This window comes from Pieris brassicae, chromosome 9 (assembly GCF_905147105.1).
Source record: "Pieris brassicae chromosome 9, ilPieBrab1.1, whole genome shotgun sequence".
NCBI classification, from domain to species: Eukaryota; Metazoa; Arthropoda; class Insecta; order Lepidoptera; family Pieridae; genus Pieris; species Pieris brassicae.
In genome coordinates, this window is record NC_059673.1 from 16,982,622 (window position 1) to 17,007,971 (window position 25,350).

Consider the following 25,350-nt stretch of genomic DNA (forward strand, 5'->3'; position numbering starts at 1 on the left):
TCAGCTTGTGACGTAATTGCATTATTTGTATTGACGTGACGTCTAATTTTCAATAAAGTTCTTCGAGTGACTACAAATACCTGTAATCATATCATCGTCTATTGTCACATGTCATTAAAAAAACTTGAAAATATTAAATACTACTAAACTGAATTTGATAACATTCGGACCGCTCCCTAAGTTGGGAACATACAAAATGAAAACATTTCCAAATGACATTAATGTACAAGTGGACAAATGTAAGAACTGTAGCACTTTAGAAGCCTTATTAAGTCATTATATTCAAATATTAAATTCTAACATAATAATAATAATCTTTGGCATACATTTGAATAAAAAAAAGATAAATTTACAGTTTTAACTAAGATGCGGCCCAGGAGAAGGCTTCCTCCAACTTTTACCACCCTAATTTATTTTGTGCCATTGTCATCCAATTTTCCTCTCGATCCTGTCGGTCCATCGCTCTATTGGTCTTACTTTGTTCCTTTTTCCTTTCGGACCAGTCCATTATGTTACTGCTTTAGACCATCTGTACAACGGGCTACGTGGCCTGCCCATCTCCATTTAAGTTTAAGGGCAAATTGCTAAGCATCAATAATTAAAACTAACATACGTAAACTAACCATTTTCAAAACATAATTTTAATTAAATTTGTAGTCCCCCGTGGGAGATGAAGCCAGCTACTCCGGAAGCAAAAACACCAGAGGCGACTAATGGCGGACATAAGGTATATCTATTCAAATATAGTATTAAATCTTAGTTTTTAAACAAAAAATCTTAAAACGAATCTCTCTCAGTCGGTAGCTCTGATCGTAGGTTCGATCCCCGGCTGTGCACCAATGGACTTTTCCTACTTATGTTAAACATTCGCTCGAACGGTGAAGGAAAACATCGTGAGGAAACCGACTTGCCTTAGGCCCAAATAGTCGACAGTGTGTGGCACAAGATAACTTATCTATTAGATTGACAAATGATCAAATGATACATAAATCTGAGGCCCAGACCTAAATTTTTTTGTATGTTTATAACCACGTATTATGTTCGAATAAAACTTTGTTTCAAGCTGGGTAACAACTGACTTTCACGGTTTAAAATATGAGCGCATAACTATCAAATTTTAGGGGTAGAAAGGTCGCGACGCTAACAAAAACAAACTTGACTTATCTAAGTGTGCGTCCACACTGCGGGCGCGACGACGGGCGTGAATTATCAAACATATGAAACGCGCCTTTGCGTCCATATTGTAGTGACTTAGGCGGAAGCCTAGCGCGACGGGAACGAGCGAGACAGCGCGCGTAGTTTTCACGGACCTAATTGGCGAGCGAACCAATGCGCGGGTGGCGGGGGGTAACAAACTAGTTCGGTCTTGTCGCTCGGCGTATGCGCCGTCTATATAGAATTTTGTAGGGTATCTTAATTCTTCATATAAGTTTAAAAAAGTCATTATTCCTATGTTTTTATTTATTTGGTACACATCTTTAGTGTTCAACACCTCCCATCTCAGGATCGAACTGTATAGTAAAAATAGCAAATACTCGCCGCACCAGGCTTAGTCTCTGGTCACCGCGAATTCAGTGTGGACGCACACTAAGGGTTCATAAATCTAAACACACTTATGACTTGAAGAGTTAAGTCTTATGACAAGAATGTTAAAATAGAATTTATAAGTGTATAAGTAAGTATAAACTAAAGAGCTCATATTGGCTTCAAGTTTGCGATGTTCGTTTACATTTGTTTACGCTTCTAATTTTCAACTAAAATATATATGTAACTTAGTTAATTTGTTGGTTGGGTTGAGCCTAATACAAATTGTATAAAATCGTGCGTTTTTAAGAAGAAAACATCATCAACAAAGTACCGCCTAGAATCCCTCAAGACATCTTTGATTCCCCCTTAAATTTGGGAGAAATCCCTTCATAAATCTAATAGCTTAATCCGGATTAAAGGGAATACAATGTTTACAGGAAGATCCGACGACACTCTTGAGAAGTCTCCTGAAAATAAGTGAAAATGCAACAGACCAGACAAAACAGAATAAGGTATATTACAAAAAAATATGATTACGCATAAAAAAAATTATCTACAACACTCTTTAAAATACATTATTTTCAGAACAAGGATGAGGTGAACTCCAATTGGAGAAGTAAGGACAAACAACAGTCAGTACCCCAAGCGAAGTAAGTTAAAATTAACAATACATAATAATAAGTACAAATTAAAGTTGCAATTCCTTGATTATAAGACAAAATAAACTTAATTTTTAAGTCTCCTCAGTGTTGGCCTAGTGGCTTTATTTATTTGGTAAACAAACACACACACAAAAAAAGTAAGACATCAAATAAACACATTGGTACATCCACAAAAAGTTTCATTAATAAAAAATGTGAAGTGAAAGCAAAACAAAACACGACGGCAAAATTTTATAAATACGGACCACGACAAACATACCTGTGGCTATAATGAACACGAATGATACAAGGATTAGGACATTAACAGTTGTTTTAAATTATTTTAAAATGAAGCAGTAGAAGAGTGCGAAAAAGGGTCGATGTTATTGACAGAATCTAAAGCAGAACACATCCTGTGAAGAGGCTCGCGGATGGACCCAATGTTGCTTTAGCATGCGACTCTCATCCCTGAGGTCTTCCATTCCCTTCCATCCCCGGCTGTGCATCAATGTACTTTTAACTTTTATTTGCGCATTTACCATTTGCTCGAAAAGTAAAGCAAAACATCTTGAGGAAACCGGCTTTCCCTAGACCCAAAAAGTCGACTTTTTGGGTCTGGCACAGGAACCTACTTGCCTATTAGATTGGCAAATGATTATGAAACAGATACAGAAATCTGACAACCTAAAAAGCTTGTAACTGCCAAAATTTTATAAGTCTCCTATAACTATCGGTACACTACAATCAATTTGACAAGACTTTAAAAACCTTTTCAGATTATTGACTATAGATCCACAAATTTATTTTTAATCTGTTAAGTATTGGATCTTAAACATTCGGCATTACAAGGACCCGCCAAAATGCTTCATTCAAGATGGCGTTGCGCCAATTCCTATGATGTACATTTGTAAACAAACGTCAAAGTCAAATATAAAGTATCTGTAAAACACGACACTGTATTTTAGCAAGATAAAAAAAATTAAAGACTACTACTACAAGTAACAATTTAAGTATTTGCTATAAAAATATAATTGAAACGTTAAATTTAAAAAACCCGCCAAAATTTTTATTCAAGATGGCCTCGCACCAGTTCCTATGATGTAACATATTTGTAAAGAAACGTCAAAGTCAAATATAAAGTATCTGTAAAACACGACACTGTATTTTATCAAGGTAAAAAAAAACATTTAAGATTATTAGTGACTATACAAATAACAATTTAAGTATTTGCTATAAAAAATTTATTTAAACGTTACATTTAAAAAAACCCGCCAAAATTTTTATTCAAGATGGCGTCGCACCAGTTCCTATGATGTAACATACTAGTGAACACTTAAACAAACGCCATGTTTTGGCGTGTTAATTATCATAATTAAATTACACAAATACAATATATTACGATCAAAATCAGTGCGACGAAATTAACCTCCAAGATAGTATTAGGATTAGACAGGACATAGTATTTATGTATTCATGTATTTATTTGCATTCCATAACGTTACAAAAGATGTTTATGAGGCTTAAAGCTAGGTACAATATTATGGACCCTGTTAGGGCACAGCAAAAGAAGGCATTACAAAACCTATATAACATAACTAATAGCAACAAAATAGCACATAAAACTTCACACTCCAGGCTAGTACCAATTTCATAGAATAACATTATTTTTTTTTTTTAATATTTAGGGATTGATAATCATGAAATTAAGCTATATTTTTATCTTCTAGGTACTCATTAACGCTATAATAACATTTACGTATAAGAAGTTATTTTAGTTTGTTTGTAAATATATTTACTGTCTTAGTAAGTGAAGATACATGATGTCTCCATCAGGAAACATTACGATGTACCTTACTTAAAAGTAATAATAAAAAGCTAATCTAATTTACTAAAAGGATAATCTAAGAAAATGTGCAATGTGTCCGAAATTATTAAGGGAAGACACTGTTCTTGTGTACTATTTTTTCACTTACCATTGTTTAGCACTTAAAACTAATGTGCACCTAAGGCCTGTATTCACTTTGATTAGTGATTAGTGCATGTGCGTAGTGCAAGTAGTGTCCAAATACTGTTTAGTGGCTCTGTTAGTAAATTCAGTAGCCTGTAGTAGCTGTCAATCAGCAAGTACGGTTGAACATCGAGAAGCGTGCTTGCAATTGAAAGAAGTACTTAAGTATTAAACGCGGTGCTATCTGAAACTGAAGAAGTTTTGGAAGCTGAACTTGCAAGACCAAGAAAAGTATGGGTGGCGAAAGCTACCAACTCTTTAAGGAATTGGCAGCTGAAGATACTACGGAATATTACTTTGCTCTCAGGGTGAAGAGTCCTTTAATACTACTAAATAATAAAATGACATGTTTTGACGGACACGATGCGAGTGAGGGGTTAGTGAGGGCGCACGCGACGTTACTACTCGCAGTTCACTAGCAAAAATATAGAACACGCTTTTTCTTCACTTTACAACGCAAGCAACTAATCACCTGCACTAATCAAAGTGAATGCAGGCCTTAACACTAACTCACTAATTCAAATACATAGTTTTGTTCTTTTTAATCTTCTTACTAAAGCCGTGGTGTCAAGATCGACGTCATGATTGATTTGATTAATCTGTGACCGTGTCAAGTGACTGACGTATAATTAACGTTTTAAATTATGGATTTTTTTAAATTAATGATTACAAGTAATTTTACTTTAAAATGCTACTTAAGGTATGTTTTATATAGAGCACTCTCAAAAAAAAACTGTTTTCATACTGTTTGTTTGTTTGTTTATCCCATTGTCTTAACTATAATCGTTTTCTACGCTTCAAGCGTGTTATTTTTCGATACAAAAAGAATTATTTAATTCAGTAAAAACATAGCGTTTTTAAAACATCTACAGCTCTGTAATTTTACTTAAATTTATTTATTATATATATAATAATTACGTCCTAAATTTAATTAGTATAGTAAAAATATCATCTCGAAATTATTCATATACACAATAAAATGTTTTTAATTCATTACATGCAGCACTGTACATCCGTTTTGGAATTTTTTGTCTGGGTAAGCTAATATTATATAGATACCTGTGAAAATAACATTGGAAATTTGTATTTTTATCTTTTGTCCGATACGCTTTTTACTAAAATTTATCAAAATCGATACTGACGTCACTGTGTAAAGGTTACAATATAATATATAAGAATAGATCATCTTTGTTACTATGTGAACGATGTGTACAGGAAACATATAACAATATAACTATGTTACTTTAAAAATGTAATATAAAATAATAGTCTTATTATATACCACTTCAAATTTAGATAATTCAGAATATATACAATATTTTTTGATCAAAAGTGTATAGAGCAAACATTTGTTAAACTAAAATAAAATCTTTGTTTATTGATTTATGTGTGGCACCAGTCACAGACTATAGAACAATCAGCCACAGAGTATAGAACGATTTTACACAGAATAAAATAAATCGAAGATATTTAAATGCGATACATTAAAATAAAGTTAACCTGCAATTACTAAAAAGGCTTCTTCATCTTTTTCACAGGACTCAGCCACAAAATTGGAGAAAGGATACTGAATACAGACCCCCAGTGCCTCATAGCGATTGGGTGAATTCCAACTCTAATTATTACAAGGTCTGTCTATCTATAGTAACATTATACAGAGGGAAATTTTGTGAGGTTGTTGGGGGTAATAAATGGCATAAAAGCAACGGTTTTTTTGTGAGGGTCTATGCTGTATAACGCTACTTTAACGATCAAATATATGTGCTTAGATACATCTCAATACACGAAGTTTATTACGGTTTTCATCAATATGTTTAGGTACATTTTTGAAGGATTACGGCTCGGGGTTACCGCTGCCGTTGGTCGCTAATAATTAAATATATTATTTGTTTGTAATAAATAAAGCATTATTGTTATATTTGTAAAAAACATAAATTCATTATAAAACATGAAAACGATACAAAAATCACAGCCTTATTAAATGAACACAAAAAGGATTCAAAGCGACCTCAATTATTAGATATGTCTCGAGATAGCGCGTTCAAGCATACTCAGGATCTCTCAAAAGGGATTAATTAAGATAATAATGATAATTGATTTAATTTAACATTCACTCGAACGGTGAATGAAAATATCGATAAACCCGCTGTCATCTGTCTATGTTGACAAATGATCATAAAACAGATACATAAATCTGAGGCCCAGACCTAAAAAGGTTGTAGCGCCAAGCTATTTTTGCATATTAATAACAGATATACAAATATTAATGAATGATTGAAGCTAGATATTTAATATTTATAATACTTTAGTATCCACGCATATTAACGCAGTATACACTAATATCAAAATATCATTTATTCGTATTTGTTACAGTTATATATCTCATTTATACAAACCACAGCGGTTTTCTAATGTAACATATTATAATATTCTGTAAAATTCGTTGACAGGAATACTAGTAATAAGGAATACTTTTTTTTATAGAACAGGGCACAAACGGACAGATGACTCAATGTCAGAGGGCTCGCGAGTGCGTTGCCGGCCTTGAATTTACAAATCGTCAAGATTTTTATTTCAATATATTGTGATCCAAATATATCTTGGTACGAGCATTTGGTAATTTCATAGAACGAGTATTTGGTAATTTCGTAGTTAGAAATCCAGCGTTCGAACGCCAGGAAGTATGTTTAAGCCATGGACCAAAACTGCTTTGGTCTTTTTAACGCTGTAACAGTTATCAAATGCGTCCTATAGTTATACACTAACTCATTTTTTTTTTCAGAATCAACCACAAGCACCTCCATTCGTCCCTTTTGCTCCACAATATCCGCCCCCGCAGTATCGTCCCAAGAACAATTTCCCAAAACATTTGCCCAGCGTGAGCAATTTACTTCCCAGTTGGACGCAGGTAAGTTTTCTAAACTACGGGAATGCCTTTATTTTTATTAATGACCTCGAACCTAGAACCTTTTAAGTGAGTTACTGAACACAGTAAAAATAATAATAATTGTTAATTAAATGCATGTGAGTATAATATTACAAAAGTTGTACACGCTTAAAATTGTATTTTATTTCCAGAACACTCCAGCGCCATTCCAGCATAACCAAGCGAATGAAATCCCATCAAATGGCCAATCCAACCAAACCAACCAATCACGGACTAACCAGGGCGTGAATAACCCTTTCGTGCCTTTACAAGTGCAGACTAGTCAAAGGTAGCATTTACAGATTTTATATCATTAATATTCAGTTTAAGGTCCATTCAAACTCAAAACTAGTCTCAAGTATAGATATATTAGACAGGGACTTAAGACGGAATGTTGATTTGATACGAAATAAATTACAGGTTACCAAAACATACACATTATTTTTAGCTCATACTAGCTTTTTTTATAATACATATACATTGAATTTACTTCTGTATACACGAATAATTAATATATAAAATATACAGTCAAAGCAGTTAACGACGACATCGATTAGAACATAGCGGTTATATTGACCAAAATCAAAGGTGACTGAATTATATTGTATTAGGTACTTAACGTCATTGCCTGTTATTATCGGTTTTTCAACCAAATATGAGATTATTTGATGTATTTATAATAGATTTTGACTGTATAAAAGTATTAAGATAAACAGTTTTTGAACGTATTAAAGCTATGTATTATTATTAAAAACTTATAATTATTTATATACTTCTAAATTATCTGTGAAATCACGCTGAAAAGCACGCGAAACGTCGGAAAAAAATAAAATTTAAAATGATGTAAATAATTATAAGTTTTTAATAATAATACATAGCTTCAATCCGTTCAAAAAGTGTTTTTCTTAATGTGTAAAAGCTATTTTAACAAAAGACAATACTGTATATAAGTATTTTAAACAATTCGCCTTATTCAGATATACCAAGGCACTCTTTAGTACACGTTCATCTCTTTCTCTCAATTTGTGTTTACGCTGAGTTGAAAAGAGACAGATTTAGTTAGAACGGCGGAATTGGGGGTATAAATAAGTATTTTTTTAAGAAAGCTGTGGATTGTTTCTTGTATGTATCTGAATAACTGAAGTGCACAATCGAATAACGCTAGTATTTATAAGGAAAAGATTAAACACTACAAATTAAGTGTTTATGATCAACACTTTAACTTGTTTTCATTGTGTACTTAATGAAAATATTTCAATAGAATTTGAACTTGAAACTTAATAAGAAGCAGTTTTTTTTTATAATAATGTAATGTGTTTTCCTAAAAACAGACTAACGATGTCAGTAATTACAAGAGATTATTTTTTATAAATTAATTATTAAAGTGAAAATATCAAAATTTCATTAATAAAATAATAAAGCCCGATTTCTAATAAACAAATGTCAACAATATACACTTTAAGTTTTTTATATTCATTTTGTTCTGGTTACTCGCCATCATTACTTTCAGTACCATTGATCGGAACTACTCGGATAAGGCCTCCTCCAGATTTATCCAAATCTCTCTATCTTTATGGATTTCTACCTCCATTCAATTCCTGTATCTATTTCTTCTGTCCGTCTTCTAGTTGGCTTTAAAGTCCATTTTTGATATGCGCATCTTGCTATATGCCCATTTCCACTTCTGTTTTAGGCCATAATATCGTCTATAACTATTAATACAATATATCTTTAGTAATATAGTATTAATATGCTTTAATAATATTTAAATGGAAGACATAAAAAAAATCAACACACAGCGTCAATGACGTCTAACCGTAAAGTTTAGAAATTTGACAATTGACATGTTTCACCCCACAGACGAGCCCACAATGTCAACCAGCCTCCTCGTAACATGGAGAGTCAGCCACCAACACAATCATCGCTACCCAAGCCTCAGCCTGTTGTGCCTCAGGTAAGTTGCGCTTCTGTTTTTTAACGTCTACCCACATTTTTTTCTTGCTTAATTTTCTGGATATTCTTCCATGGTATTCCTGATGCTATTTGCATTTGTAATCAGTATATTTTAAAGACACGATCAGTTCAGTTCTTTTCAAATTGTCTTTTTTTTTAACTAACGACGAGAATAGAGAGAGAAGACACGAAGAGAAGAGAGTCCAATTTTATATTGGTATTAATTTTTTCATAACCTTAATAAAAATTCTACATAACACGTGTAGATTGACATACGCACGAGTTCGAATAGAATAGTTCCCATTAAATATAAAATGATATAAGAATTTCGTGTATTTGCGCTTGTGTAATTTTTGTGTTTAATTTTTAGGCACCACAGAATAATCAACCTCCAACAAATAGGACTAAAAAGAGGAAACCCAGAATAGCGGCCAATCTACCTTTTCAGTATGACTGAATATGTCAACTGTCAGTTGTCAAATTCGATCGATTAAAAGTACATTATAATAAGATCAAAGATGTGACTCAACATATTTTAAATAACTTTTAAACTATAAAAATTATATTTTAGATATGTGAATGTATTATGTCAAAACTATTTTCTTTGTGACAATTGACAATCAAGACTTGATGATGATTAATGTCACGAATATTTTTAATATCTTGTTCTTTGTTTATATCAAACGAATTTATGAATTTGAGTCGGTTTTTAATAATTTTATATTAAATGCGATATTTTTTATGGCGTTCAATATACAAAATGACTATACGGAAAATATAAATCATTCTATGAAACAGATCTAGGGAATATGAATTTTAAACCCTAATATAATAATTGAGGGAAAGTCGCATTTCATAAAATAATTATTACCAACTAATATATGAAATTCATTTGTTTTTGGACAATTTTTAATTACGATATATTACGGTAATCGATTACTACGTTTATTTACGTTCAAGTCTGATATTAAATCTTGTCAATGTGTTACATATTTTTATAATTTATTTTTTTAAGAAATTGTATATTTTATTATTGACGTGTTGATGATGACTATAAATAGTTCCTTGATGTCTTAGAAATTAAATGTTGTGTGTGTTTAAGAAGTTAAAAAACAGTCATCTTGTAATAATGTCATAATATATTGAATAAACTGATATATTCTAAATAAGTTTATTAATTTGATCAAGGGCTGTCTTCATCTAGATTCACATACTTTAGTAATGTTTGACACTCTTTTTATACGAACATGATAAGGACAAAACATTCATTTCATTTGAAGCTTTTTATCTAAGGGCCCTAAACGTTTTTGGCCTTTGGGTACTTTGTGTAGGCGTACTACGCACTAATGACAATTGAATCACGTGACCAAATGTTAGCTAATCACAGTCCCACAGATCTAGAGGACCTTGCTCAAACGTGAATAATAACATTTAAGTATATAAGTTGATGTTATAATGTATCTAGATGTCTATGCCCTCTTAAAATTAATATAGGGATATAAAATTGACATAATAATAGTATCAATTTAATTAGTGTTATATTAAAATGTTTATCGTATAAAATCAAGTGTATAAAAATATTAAAAATTGTTTTTCCGACAGTACAATGTATGTGAACTAAAATAAATGTATAATAATGATAAGTACAATAGAATTGTCAGCTGTTTATTATATGCATTACATCACTGCCTTATTTAACATTATTTTTACTTCCTTTTGAAATAAAATGACAAAACAATCTTTAAGTTGTTGAGGCTTTTATGAGACCGTGTGTTCGACATAGTATTAAATGTGAAATTTGTTTAACCAAACATAATCTTTAAAAGAAATTATTTAGTTACGTTAGTAGTTCAATGAATTATAATCCGGTTTCAATGAATTTACATAAAAATCTTTACAGCTCCTCCAGTACCTTGCAACTCAGATGTTATGAAAACGTATGTTATGTTACGTAAACGTAAAGTATCATTAAAAAAAGTTAAACAATTTTACATTGACGTATATAGGTTTAATACTCTGTGAATCTCCGGGTCGATTAAACGCGGATCGTTTGTTTGTCATTGGTCAAACAGAAAGATCGTGTCACGTGTCTATGGTGAAACTGGGCTGTCACAATCAGACGTTTCTTGTTTTCTTTTACATAAGACAAGCTTAGTACAATGAATGCGCTTGAGTTTAAATTATCCCTAGTTTTTACTGCTAACTGGCTATTTTATATTTTTTTGTGGTATCCTTATTCATAAACGTACTACATGCTTATATTGTGTTTGGATTAAATGGACAAAAGCAGGACTTTGCTTTTAGTACGTTTATAAATAACTGAAAGTACAAAAGTTGTATTTTTGTTTTTTAGAATGAAATAAAGTTTTGACAGCATTGTTTTTTTTTATCCTTGGCCTGTATATGGTTCCATTTTTGGGGACAAAGTGGAAGTCCTAGATGCCCACTATTAACTCGACCATTTAAGAAATTGAGAACAGTCTTATTCTGGAAAATAAATATTGATCGATAATTAGTTAGCGTTTATACTCGTACAAAATATCTAAATGAAACCGAATTTCAATAAAGTTCACTTAATTTTATTTATTTCTCCTTCGTTGCAAGAATACAGTACATATATAAATAAGGAAGGCAACGGGCGTGCTGGCCTATTCACTTTCGAGCGATCTTATTGAGGCAACCAATGTAAGGAAAAAAATAAGGTAAAATACATACAGAATGGAACAAAGCAATTAAAATATAAGGCATCCTAAGTGGCGTGTACATACACGTAATACAAAGGCGTGATTAGAAAAAGAAGAATTTTGACAAATTTAGTTTATAGATTTTTACTTGTTCATACCGGCTTGTTCTTGTAATAAAATCCTTTTTTTAAAGCGAAACTTAACAAATTTCTTCTTCGATAAACATTAATTTTGATAGTCTGTTAATTACGATTGATTGGAAAAATTTGTAATGTACAGAAATGGTCAGGAATAATTCGTTGTACAAAAAATTGCAATTGTATGTATTGAATCAATTACGAATTGATATTTATAATTCTAAACGGTTGTAACAAAACTCATCTATTGTTTTGTCATAGAAGGGACCAGGGACCAACCCGAACGTTTAAACCGTGTAGCTTCTTTAAATATAGAAACTTCTAGAAGTAAGTTCGGGGGATGTGCGGCAGTGGTGTGAGAGAAGCACAAATATGTTTGCCTACTTGTTATTTTACTTCTTCTTTCTTTCGGTTCTAACCGCTGGAGAATTTCATTTTGTGCCCTTAGCATTTTAAATCTGGCTTTACCAATGATTCGACTTAAATACGTACGTACGTAGTAACACAAGGGTTACTTAGAAAGCGATATATAGACGATGAAAAATGGATTAATTTACATACGATTAATGAAAAAAGATGAAAATTCAATATAAAAAGCGGTTTTGATTGAAAGTTACGTTACCATTTTGCAAATTTTATTTTGATTTTTCTTAACACGTGGGCTTCTCAGGATGTTTACTGTAATCGTTCGCACGCTACACCTTCGTACGGTGCCTTAGAGCCAAAAATCTACTTGTGCCATGCGAACCATGGCACCGCGGACTGCAAGCGGACCCTATATGTATATACATATATTATTTTATATGTTAATTAATATAAAAATATAATGGCTACTTATGATTGATTATCAATCAGATAATAGAACATATGTTTAAGTGTAATTGAAAAGATTATCTATGAGTTCATATAAAACCATTGAAATTATGCTTCCTATTCGTAGTTTTGCTTAAACCTTACTGCTATGAGGTTGCTTTTGATTTTAATCATAGCCGAAGTGTCGGCTGTGGATCTTGAGTGGTGGAAATCAGCTCTGATCTATCAGATCTATCCAAGGTCTTTTAAGGACAGCAATGGAGATGGAACTGGTGATCTAAATGGTAAGAGGCTAGTCCTGTTACGAGCCCATTTTATGCAATATGGTATTTGCAAGAATAGTTAGTTAATAGCTCGAAAATTAGTGTAGAATCTGTATTAGTTCAGGTCCATACAATACACCGACAGCTACGTAAAATATTCCAGGTATAACAGAAAAATTGCCGTATCTCCAAGAAACTGGTATTGACGCAATATGGCTGTCACCAATCTTCCTATCCCCAATGTATGATGCTGGTTATGATATCTCTGACTACAGACAGATTGCACCAGAGTTCGGAACTATGGAGGACTTTGAGACACTGCTTGCAAAGGCTAAAGGATTAGGTAACACTAGAATCTAGTAAATTATTTGTTCTCCAGTAGTTATATTGGTGTTACCGATACAATTCAGCTGTTGAACAGAAATAGTAAATATAACGTGGAGAATTTACACAGATGTATGTGATGGGCATTCGTCGTTACAATTTAAGTACCATAATTAATGTTAGAACTGTATCCGAAATCTTAAACTTGATTTGTTTGATTTTTTTACAATTCCATCTTTAAAATAGATTAGATTGAACACAAAATCTCAACACAAGGTTGAGTTCAAATGATGAATACTGAAAAAATTGGTAAATGTCTACTAATTTAAAGTCGTATTCTTAAGTAAACCGATTTTAATATATCTTGATAGAAGGTGTCATAAGAATGCCATTATGAAACATCACTATAATTACAGGACTCCGTGTACTCCTAGACCTTGTACCAAATCATACGAGCAATGAGAGCGAGTGGTTCATACGCTCTAAACAGGGAGACCCTAAGTTTTCGGACTATTATGTTTGGGCTGATGGCATTAATACCTGCACAGTGGGCGAAACTCAGCCTCCCAGTAATTGGGTACAGTATAAACGAAATAGCAACTAAATTGATTTCTCACCGTTACTTTATTTTAATTATTATATAATAATATTATAGGGTATACCTAGTCTAGCCATTTATTACATTTACAGTGTATTAGTTAAATACATAAATATAAAACAATTTAAAATATGAAAAGCTTATTCGATGTGGTCTCCAATGCTGCAATACTGTCCTTTAAACGTTGAGGCCAAATATCAATAGAAGCACGCACTATTTCCATGGGAAAATTCCAGTCTTGCTGGAAGGACCATTCTTGGTTATTGAACATGGAGTTGTTAAGGGGCTTCACTACCTTCTTAGGAATGGTATCTTGTTACACTTGTGCCGATGTTTTGTACCTTTTCCATAAAGGTATGGCTCAGTCACTCCCTCACAGCTAATACCCCACCAAACAATTACTGAAGTCGGATAGTGCCCACGTTGCACTCTGTCGACTAATTAGAAAGCTTCCTTAGAGCTTTGAGCATAAATACGGTCATATTGTTTGTTAAAATGTTGGTAAATTGTAAAAAAATTATCATCCGTAAATAAATTTTTGCGTACCGGTTCAGTAGTTGTTTCGGTTTTACCAACCTGACATGGTTTTAGCTGTTATCTTCATCAACCGAGATAAAATCTTTTGCTTTCGGACAGGACTTCATTGAATTCTTTTTCTTACTGTTTTGACCACCTTCTTCGTATGAACACTACGTGTACAACCAGATATTTTTCTGACACAAACAGAGAAGGTCTCGTACCTATTAATAGCCCGGTACAAACATTTTACTAACACTAAGCGTATGGAGAGTTTAAAAAATTGCATTTGGCTCCATACTCCTCCTACTTTGTGTAATGCAATCACAGCGATTCGGTTTGTACCACACTCCATTTTAATATCGCAAAATATTGTACAATGTATTGGCGCCAAAATGAGAAAACCAATGAACAATGATATAAAAATGACACATTCTAAATTCAAATGTAATATTTTGTTAATTTTCAATTGTAACAGTATTTATGGCCAGACTAAGGTACACATACGTAAGTAACAATGGAATTATAGATAATACGAATATTAAGTTTCCTGTTAGTGGTGAAGGAAGTTGAGCATTTAGATAAGTAAGCGAAGCTAATCAAATACACATAGTATAGAATATAGATTTTTATTGTATAGATACTAAATTATAAAGTTTTCATTGATTACTTATTTACAAGTATATTTATATAGCTCAGCCAATTTCGTAAAAGTGCATGGGAATACAGCGTCGAGCGAGGACAATACTACTTACACCAATTTGTGATAGGACAACCTGATCTGAACTACAGAAATAAAAAGGTTCAGGAAGAAATGAAGGTTAGTCCTATCTATATAATGGCATTGCCTCTTGTTGCCCTCGTCATATCAGCAGAATGAATGAAGTGTCGACGATGTAAATCTATAATAGGATATAATACATTTTCCACTAAGTTTCTTTATTTTGTTATTTTTCTGCACCCACTTATCGAATGTTAATAACGCAGTGAGGCATTCTAGCCGACTATCAGGGCGCATCAGGAGGCCTGGAATATTGTTAACAATACGTCCTGTCATAGGTATTCACTGGTACAGAACATCACTTGTTTAATTAATTGAAAGGTCTTGTTAAATAAGTTTCGTAATGATTTCATTGATTTTAGGATGTCCTTAGGTTTTGGCTGGACAGAGGTATATCAGGATACCGAATTGATGCTGTTAACACAATGTACGAAGCCGACCCCAAACAATTTTGTGGACGATATCCGGATGAACCAAGATCTGGTATAGTTTGTTATTACTGTTAGCAACAGACCGCGGTCACTTGAGTTTCTTTGTTGTGTTGAGAGTTAAAATAAAACAAAATATATAATAAAAAAATAGATGTCTTCCAGCTTATAACTTTGCTATATTAAAGTATATGGATTTTTTAGTTTTTATGTATGTATGATGAAATCATTTCGCCCTTCACGTAATAACAACAAGTATGTTCACGTGTTTCTTAATGGTGAAATAAAATATTATAATACATGTCAGTTCAGTGGAGTGTTATTAATTACATGAACCGTAATTTTTAGGAGATCCAAACGCCGTCGAAGATGACTATAATTATCTTAAACACATATACACAAAGGATCAAGACGAGACATACTCAGTTATATACGATTGGCGAGAAGTACTCGACGAATACACGATAAAGGATCAGGAATATAAAATCATGATAACCGAAGCCTACACAGACTTAGAACATCTAATGAGATATTATGGGGATGGAAAAAGGAACGGTTCTATTCCTTTCAACTTTTCTCTTTTGGAGAATATTCGTAAGGATTCTGATGCGGTAGCTATTAAACGAATTATTGATCAATGGATGGAGAACATGCCGGTGGGAAGGACTGCTAACTGGGTGGTATGTTGTGTCTGTTAGGCTAATAGCAAACTTATACAGAGTATTTGTGCGTGTTCTTTACTCAGAAATTAAAGAAAAAGGATAAAATTAACCAATTTTGATTAACATTTAACATTGAATAAATTTAATAATTAGCAAGATTTCAAAAAATATTTCCGTCGTTTAAAATAACTTTTATTTATATTTACTTTGTAGTTTTATGTTGGCTTATATAATCTTTTATCTAATTTTTCTACAGAATGGAAACCATGATCAAAGTAGATTAGCCACTCGTGTAGGAGTTGACAGAGTAGACGCAATGAATATGCTGACACTGCTACTTCCCGGGGTTGCATTTACTTATCAGGTAAAGCAACTTATTACATAAAATGATCTGAGTGAGATCTGTTCTGAGTTATCACGATTGTCGCCCATGGACTATGGATGAAGATTTATTTATATTTTATGGATAGAATAAGCCAAATATTTAAATCCATGTTAATTTAGATTCTGACCTTTCCCTTATGATGTGTGTCAGGCAGAGAGGTCTGATCACCAAATTGCTTATGTCTATGAAACAAATGCAGAAAGTTGAATCCCATTCCTATAGTGGGTTATTATTGTTCTTCGGATGTCGCTAACGTACGTAGGTATACCTTGAAGGTTAGGTAATAAACATACAAAATTCACAGGGAGAAGAATTAGGGATGACAGATGGTTTTATAACATGGGAAGAAACACAGGATCCACAAGCATGCAATACTGACGATCCTATCAACTACTGGAAAAATTCACGTGATCCAAGCAGAACTCCATACCACTGGGACGACAGTCCCAATGCTGGGTTTTCTACTACAGATGGTAAAACATGGTTGCCCGTTGCTGACAATTATAAAGATGTGAATTTAGATGCACAGCTGAAGGCAAATAAAAGTCATTATCAGGTATATACAAGCATAATTCAGTCATATAAAATAAATAAGAAATAACTTTAGGCATAAAATTTAGGCATAGTTAGTAGGTTAGTAGTATAGTTATTTAGAGAACTATACTACTAATTATTTTATTCAAAGAAATCTCCTTTATTAAAAAAAACTAAATCAGAATTTAAGCAAAATAATAATTATCATACTCTAGTTAAAATAGTGTCATTAGTCTTGTCCCGTAAGTTAATCCGAATTGCTAAAGCTACCATTTAAATACTGTATTTTATTATGTATGTACAAGTGCACTAAAATTTTATAAATTTCAGTTCTATAAAGACGTGGTGACCATTAGAAAGAAAGATGCAGTACGCAAAGGGGCTTTAGATATCAGAAGTTTGTCAAATTCAACTCTAGTTGTGGCCAGGTAGGAAATGTTTTGATATGTTTGAAGAAGGTTTAAAAAGAAACTATTTATCAGATAAGAAATTACCTTCACAATTTTTCGTTACGCGGCATCTTTTTCTTGTCCCTACCACCTTTGATTCGAAGAGATTCGAAGGCATTAATTAATAACAAAAATATATAATAACGATAACAACGATAGTAATAATTCTATTACAATTAATAAAATTTTGTAATAATCTTAGTAGTAATAATGTAAAATGAAATAATTGTATTATTTGTATTCATGTTTATGATAATAAAAGCCTTTTGTTAAACTTTATTTAACCAATTTCTGTAAAGTTGCATATAATAGATCATTTTTCTAAAACTAAGATCATAAAGAAGTTTCACTTGTTACGTGTTACACTAATACACGCACACAATTTTTTTGTTAAAATGTTTGTTCTAATACTTATATTTGTTCAGAAATAGTGACGAAATATGAGTTAATGTAATTGCCATAGAATTTTATGCCAAGTTTAACAATTCTATCTGCTAACAACATTCTGTGTAATTATGTACTTTTTATAATGAAAACGCATAATGACTTATATTCAACAGAATGCTTCCGGATAACCCAGCAATCGTTGGTGTAATTAATTTGTCAGATGACACAGAGAATACTGACTTATCAGAGTTTGAATGGCTACCAACATATTTGATTGTCGTAGCCTCCGGAGTGGATTGTGAGGGCAGTGCCTTAGAAAATGGGTAAGAAAATATACCTTTAGAGATATATAGTATTTATGTAGTAAGGTTTCACTGCATTCCAACTTACACTTTACCACTGTAATTAGGAATTATAATAATGGTTAGTTTTACATATGAAAAACATGTTAAATGTAGGTGTAGAAATAAGGTGTATTCTTAATGTTTAACTATCTATTCTTTAAAAAGTTTAAAACATTGTTATATGAAATTTTGTTTTACATTTTTACAGCGCAATTATTCGCAAAGAAAAAGTTATTATGACTGGCAAATGTGCTTTACTTCTACAAAGTTTGTGTGTCACAACGAAGGACTGCTGCGAAAATAATAAATAATGTTTTTATAAACAACAAATGCCCAACAATCATTAAATATAAATAAAAATTATAACGAAGAAGTTTTATTTCGACTTGAATCGATGACGATGATGAATTCCTTGCCTATCCTGTTCATATATATTTAGTTCCACATTCTACCACCTACACCAAACCGTTAATATTGCGACGGCAAACAACAAAATTTGATGATATTTTCCAAAGTTTTATGAAAAATAGTATGGAAGAGTGACAAACAGTGTAAAACTTAGGATAAGAACACTTATAAGTTAATTTTAAATAATAAATTTATTATGTCAGATATTTCAGCATGTTTATTTGTGTCAAATGATAGTACGAATGGATAAGGCAGCCAGTTTAATAAATATTGTTACAAACCCGACGGCTGAATATTAGGCCGCTAGTGAAACGGCGCCGTTTAGTTAAAAGGCTAGGCTGTTAATGGAACGGCTAATTAAACTAGTTGGCTACGACATATATATGAGTTTCCTTTGTTATTGTTTTCGAGAACATTTCCTGTAAATATTATATTATATTGATAAAGCTATATACTGATCTAAACTATTGTTTGGTTTAGCATAGTTGAATTATTCACTATAAATCATAATAATATATATTCTTATTGCTATTTTTCGAAATGTAACATTATGTCAAAAAAACGAAGTACTAACCGTCGATTTAGTGACCAACAGTCACTTTCTGCGTTCACTTTGTGGACATCAGGATCGATTTTCATAATACTTTTTGAAATAACCTTATGCTTCACACTACATCACTTTTGGCTTGTTTAAATTTTTCTCCGTTGAAGTTAGTTTTTCACGTTAAGGTTAATAATTTCTAAATTTGGGTTCGTCATGTAAATCAGAATCCTGATTTTCGAAGTAAGCAGTTGGAGCCATATAGTACAAAAATAGGGAAAATTACTTCATATGTCATTCAATATTTATTAAAAATACAATGGCTCATAACCTGTGCTTAATTATCTATGAGAAACATAATAAAACATATGTTTAAGTATAGTTGCAAAAGTTTATCTATGAGTCCAGATAAAACCATTGAAATTATACTTCCTATTCGTAGTTTTGCTTAAACCTTACTGCTATGAGGTTGCTTTTGATTTTAATCATAGCCGAAGTGTCGGCTGTGGATCTTGAGTGGTGGAAATCAGCTCTGATCTATCAGATCTATCCAAAGTCTTTTAAGGACAGCAATGGAGATGGAACTGGTGATCTAAATGGTAAGAGGCTAGTCCTGTTACGAGCCCATTTTATGCAATATGGTATTTGCAAGAATAGTTAGTTAATAGCTCGAAAATTAGTGTAGAATCTGTATTAGTTCAGGTCCATACAATACACCGACAGCTACGTAAAATATTCCAGGTATAACAGAAAAATTGCCGTATCTCCAAGAAACTGGTATTGACGCAATATGGCTGTCACCAATCTTCCTATCCCCAATGTATGATGCTGGTTATGATATCTCTGACTACAGACAGATTGCACCAGAGTTCGGAACTATGGAGGACTTTGAGACACTGCTTGCAAAGGCTAAAGGATTAGGTAACACTAGAATCTAGTAAATTATTTGTTCTCCAGTAGTTATATTGGTGTTACTGATACAATTCAGCTGTTGAACAGAAATAGTAAACATAACGTGCAGAATTTACACAGATGTATGTGATGGGCATTCGTAGTTACAATTTAAGTACCATAATTAATGTTAGAACTGTATCCGAAATCTTAAACTTGATTTGTTTGATTTTTTTACAATTCCATCTTTAAAATAGATTAGATTGAACACAGAAACTCAATACAAGGTTGAGTTCAAATGATGAATACTGAAAAAATTGGTAGCTGTCTACTAATTTAAAGTCGTATTCTTAAGTAAACCGATTTTAATATATCTTGATAGAAGGTGTCATAAGAATGCCATTATGAAACATCACTATAATTACAGGACTCCGTGTACTCCTAGACCTTGTACCAAATCATACGAGCAATGAGAGCGAGTGGTTCATACGCTCTAAAAAGGGAGACCCTGAGTTTTCGGACTATTATGTTTGGGCTGATGGCATTAATACCTGCACAGTGGGCGAAACTCAGCCTCCCAGTAATTGGGTACAGTATAAACGAAATAGCAACTAAATATATTTTCTCCGTGTTTTATTAATTTAATATAACAGTATAAGTATATATACACATAAGTAACAATGTGTTTATAGATAATTAGAATAATACATCTGCCCATCATCTGTTAGAGGTGAAGTAAGTTAATTAATACTTAGAGACGCATTTAGATAAGTAAGCGAGGCTAATCAAATACAGATAATGTATATAAATTCTTTTTGTATAGATACTAAAACATACATTTCTTATTCTTATATATTTATTTATATAAGTATGTTTTTATAGCTCAGTCATTTTCGTAAAAGTGCATGGGAATACAGCGTCGAGCGAGGACAGTTCTACTTACACCAATTTGTGATAGGACAACCTGATCTGAACTACAGAAATAAAAAGGTTCAGGAAGAAATGAAGGTTAGTCCTATCTATATAATGGCATTGCCTCTTGTTGCCTTCGTCATATCAGCAGAATGAATGAAGTGTCGACGATGTAAATCTATAATAGAATATAATATATTTTCCACTAAGTTTCTTTATTTTGTTATTTTTCTGCACCCACTTATCGAATGTTAATAACGCAGTGAGGCATTCTAGCCGACTCTATCAGGGCGCATCACAAGGCCTAAAATATTGTTAAGCACATGTCCTGTCATTGATATTTACTTAAAAATAAATCAACATACAAATCTTTCCTCAGTATTACATTAGTTTAGATATAAGATTGATTATACCTTAAGTATATTTTCAGTAAAAGTAAAGTGAAACGATTATTCTATGTAATATTTATTACATCCATTGTTGCAAGGCACTACATCACATATTTAATTAAATAAATGGTTTTGTTAACTATGTTTAGTAATTATTTCATTGATTTTAGGATGTCCTTAGGTTTTGGCTTGACAGAGGTATATCAGGATACCGAATTGATGCTGTTAACATGATATACGAAGCCGACCCCAAAAACTTTTGCGGACGATATCCCGATGAACCAAGATCTGGTATAATTAATTGTTACAGTTAGCAACGAACAGCGGTCACTTAAGTTTCTTTGTTGTGTTGAGAGTTAAAATAAAACAAAATATATAATAAAAAAAATAGATGTCTTCCTTAGCTTATAACTTTGCTATATTAAAGTATATGGATTTTTTAGTTTTTATGTATGTATGATAAAATCATTTCGCCCTTCACGTAATAACAACAAGTATGTTCACGTGTTTCTTAATGGTGAAATAAAATATTATAATACATGTCAGTTCAGTGGAGTGTTATTAATTACATGTACCGTAATTTTTAGGAGATCCAAACGCCGTCGAAGATGACTATAATTATCTTAAACACATATACACAAAGGATCAAGACGAGACATACTCAGTTATATACGATTGGCGAGAAGTACTCGACGAATACACGATAAAGGATCAGGAATATAAAATCATGATAACCGAAGCCTACACAGACTTAGAACATCTAATGAGATATTATGGGGACGGAAAAAGGAACGGTTCTATTCCTTTCAACTTTTCTCTTTTGGAGAATATTCGTAAGGATTCTGATGCGGTAGCTATTAAACGAATTATTGATCAATGGATGGAGAACATGCCGGTGGGAAGGACTGCTAACTGGGTGGTATGTTGTGTCTGTTAGGCTAATAGCAAACTTATACAGAGTATTTGTGCGTATTCTTTACTCAGAAATTAAAGAAAAAGGATAAAATTAACCAATTTTGAATTACTGTTTGATGCAGCTAAAAAACTTGAATATTTACCTGATGATGTTGGCTGTATAATCTTTTATCAATTTTTTTTACAGAATGGAAACCATGATCAAAGTAGATTAGCCACTCGTGTAGGAGTTGACAGAGTAGACGCAATGAATATGCTGACACTGCTACTTCCCGGGGTTGCATTTACTTATCAGGTAAAGCAACTAATTAGATAAAATTATCTGAATGAGATCCGTTCAAAGTAATCACGATAGGCGCAAACTTTAGTCTATGGTAGAAGATTAATTTATATGTTATGGACCATGTTAGTTTAGGTTCTAAATCTTACCCTTGTAATGTGTCAGACAGGGGTTGATCACCTAATTGGATATGACTATGAAACAAATGCAGAAAGTTGAATCCCATTCCTATAGTGGGTTATTATTGTTCTTCGGATGTCGCTAACGTACGTAGGTATACCTTGAAGGTTAGGTAATAAACATACAAAATTCACAGGGAGAAGAATTAGGGATGACAGATGGTTTTATAACATGGGAAGAAACACAGGATCCACAAGCATGCAATACTGACGATCCTATCAACTACTGGAAAAATTCACGTGATCCAAGCAGAACTCCATACCACTGGGACGACAGTCCCAATGCTGGGTTTTCTACTACAGATGGTAAAACATGGTTGCCCGTTGCTGACAATTATAAAGATGTGAATTTAGATGCACAGCTGAAGGCAAATAAAAGTCATTATCAGGTATATACAAGCATAATTCAGTCATATAAAATAAATAAGAAATAACTTTAGGCATAAAATTTAGGCATAGTTAGTAGGTTAGTAGTATAGTTATTTAGAGAACTATACTACTAATTATTTTATTCAAAGAAATCTCCTTTATTAAAAAAAACTAAATCAGAATTTAAGCAAAATAATAATTATCATACTCTAGTTAAAATAGTGTCATTAGTCTTGTCCCGTAAGTTAATCCGAATTGCTAAAGCTACCATTTAAATACTGTATTTTATTATGTATGTACAAGTGCACTAAAATTTTATAAATTTCAGTTCTATAAAGACGTGGTGACCATTAGAAAGAAAGATGCAGTACGCAAAGGGGCTTTAGATATCAGAAGTTTGTCAAATTCAACTCTAGTTGTGGCCAGGTAGGAAATGTTTTGATATGTTTGAAGAAGGTTTAAAAAGAAACTATTTATCAGATAAGAAATTACCTTCACAATTTTTCGTTACGCGGCATCTTTTTCTTGTCCCTACCACCTTTGATTCGAAGAGATTCGAAGGCATTAATTAATAACAAAAATATATAATAACGATAACAACGATAGTAATAATTCTATTACAATTAATAAAATTTTGTAATAATCTTAGTAGTAATAATGTAAAATGAAATAATTGTATTATTTGTATTCATGTTTATGATAATAAAAGCCTTTTGTTAAACTTTATTTAACCAATTTCTGTAAAGTTGCATATAATAGATCATTTTTCTAAAACTAAGATCATAAAGAAGTTTCACTTGTTACGTGTTACACTAATACACGCACACAATTTTTTTGTTAAAATGTTTGTTCTAATACTTATATTTGTTCAGAAATAGTGACGAAATATGAGTTAATGTAATTGCCATAGAATTTTATGCCAAGTTTAACAATTCTATCTGCTAACAACATTCTGTGTAATTATGTACTTTTTATAATGAAAACGCATAATGACTTATATTCAACAGAATGCTTCCGGATAACCCAGCAATCGTTGGTGTAATTAATTTGTCAGATGACACAGAGAATACTGACTTATCAGAGTTTGAATGGCTACCAACATATTTGATTGTCGTAGCCTCCGGAGTGGATTGTGAGGGCAGTGCCTTAGAAAATGGGTAAGAAAATATACCTTTAGAGATATATAGTATTTATGTAGTAAGGTTTCACTGCATTCCAACTTACACTTTACCACTGTAATTAGGAATTATAATAATGGTTAGTTTTACATATGAAAAACATGTTAAATGTAGGTGTAGAAATAAGGTGTATTCTTAATGTTTAACTATCTATTCTTTAAAAAGTTTAAAACATTGTTATATGAAATTTTGTTTTACATTTTTACAGCGCAATTATTCGCAAAGAAAAAGTTATTATGACTGGCAAATGTGCTTTACTTCTACAAAGTTTGTGTGTCACAACGAAGGACTGCTGCGAAAATAATAAATAATGTTTTTATAAACAACAAATGCCCAACAATCATTAAATATAAATAAAAATTATAACGAAGAAGTTTTATTTCGACTTGAATCGATGACGATGATGAATTCCTTGCCTATCCTGTTCATATATATTTAGTTCCACATTCTACCACCTACACCAAACCGTTAATATTGCGACGGCAAACAACAAAATTTGATGATATTTTCCAAAGTTTTATGAAAAATAGTATGGAAGAGTGACAAACAGTGTAAAACTTAGGATAAGAACACTTATAAGTTAATTTTAAATAATAAATTTATTATGTCAGATATTTCAGCATGTTTATTTGTGTCAAATGATAGTACGAATGGATAAGGCAGCCAGTTTAATAAATATTGTTACAAACCCGACGGCTGAATATTAGGCCGCTAGTGAAACGGCGCCGTTTAGTTAAAAGGCTAGGCTGTTAATGGAACGGCTAATTAAACTAGTTGGCTACGACATATATATGAGTTTCCTTTGTTATTGTTTTCGAGAACATTTCCTGTAAATATTATATTATATTGATAAAGCTATATACTGATCTAAACTATTGTTTGGTTTAGCATAGTTGAATTATTCACTATAAATCATAATAATATATAT

The 25,350-nt window shown here is 32.2% G+C and overlaps 3 protein-coding genes and 1 long non-coding RNA gene across 5 annotated transcripts in view; 3 read left to right on the forward strand and 1 right to left on the reverse strand.

Moving 5' to 3' along the window:
• The window catches only part of LOC123714017 (5'-3' exoribonuclease 1), a 40,833-nt gene extending 29,407 nt beyond the window's left edge, over nucleotides 1-11,426 (forward strand). The window contains exons 26-34 of one of the 2 annotated variants that reach the window (XM_045668011.1): nucleotides 658-727; nucleotides 1,965-2,039; nucleotides 2,113-2,177; nucleotides 5,180-5,212; nucleotides 5,715-5,805; nucleotides 6,959-7,084; nucleotides 7,255-7,391; nucleotides 8,963-9,056; nucleotides 9,426-11,426. In XM_045668011.1, coding sequence (XP_045523967.1) covers nucleotides 658-727; nucleotides 1,965-2,039; nucleotides 2,113-2,177; nucleotides 5,180-5,212; nucleotides 5,715-5,805; nucleotides 6,959-7,084; nucleotides 7,255-7,391; nucleotides 8,963-9,056; nucleotides 9,426-9,512 — 778 coding nt within the window. In that variant the 3' untranslated portion in view covers nucleotides 9,513-11,426. The remainder of the gene's footprint in view (nucleotides 1-657; nucleotides 728-1,964; nucleotides 2,040-2,112; nucleotides 2,178-5,179; nucleotides 5,213-5,714; nucleotides 5,806-6,958; nucleotides 7,085-7,254; nucleotides 7,392-8,962; nucleotides 9,057-9,425) is intronic. The other variant, XM_045668012.1, reaches the window with a different exon arrangement.
• On the reverse strand, nucleotides 10,662-12,636 carry LOC123714018. Its single transcript, XR_006754258.1, has 2 exons — nucleotides 12,499-12,636; nucleotides 10,662-11,542 (listed from the first exon to the last, which is right to left on the reverse strand). It is a non-coding gene; the product is annotated as an uncharacterized LOC123714018 (long non-coding RNA).
• A 171-nt stretch (nucleotides 12,637-12,807) lies between these two features.
• On the forward strand, nucleotides 12,808-18,723 carry LOC123714160 (maltase A1-like). Its single transcript, XM_045668330.1, has 11 exons — nucleotides 12,808-12,973; nucleotides 13,116-13,295; nucleotides 13,693-13,853; nucleotides 15,085-15,210; nucleotides 15,534-15,654; nucleotides 15,948-16,279; nucleotides 16,518-16,625; nucleotides 16,951-17,202; nucleotides 17,511-17,608; nucleotides 18,190-18,339; nucleotides 18,569-18,723. Exons 1-11 carry the CDS (start codon nucleotides 12,838-12,840, stop codon nucleotides 18,669-18,671), a joined length of 1,767 nt encoding a protein of 588 aa, XP_045524286.1. The 5' UTR covers nucleotides 12,808-12,837; the 3' UTR covers nucleotides 18,672-18,723.
• Nucleotides 18,724-19,751: 1,028 nt separating this feature from the next.
• Nucleotides 19,752-24,785, forward strand: LOC123714161 (maltase A1-like). The gene is made up of 11 exons (XM_045668331.1): nucleotides 19,752-19,908; nucleotides 20,051-20,230; nucleotides 20,628-20,788; nucleotides 21,083-21,208; nucleotides 21,672-21,792; nucleotides 22,089-22,420; nucleotides 22,604-22,711; nucleotides 23,013-23,264; nucleotides 23,573-23,670; nucleotides 24,252-24,401; nucleotides 24,631-24,785. Exons 1-11 carry the CDS (start codon nucleotides 19,773-19,775, stop codon nucleotides 24,731-24,733), a joined length of 1,767 nt encoding a protein of 588 aa, XP_045524287.1. The 5' UTR covers nucleotides 19,752-19,772; the 3' UTR covers nucleotides 24,734-24,785.
• The last annotated feature ends 565 nt before the right edge of the window (nucleotides 24,786-25,350 follow it).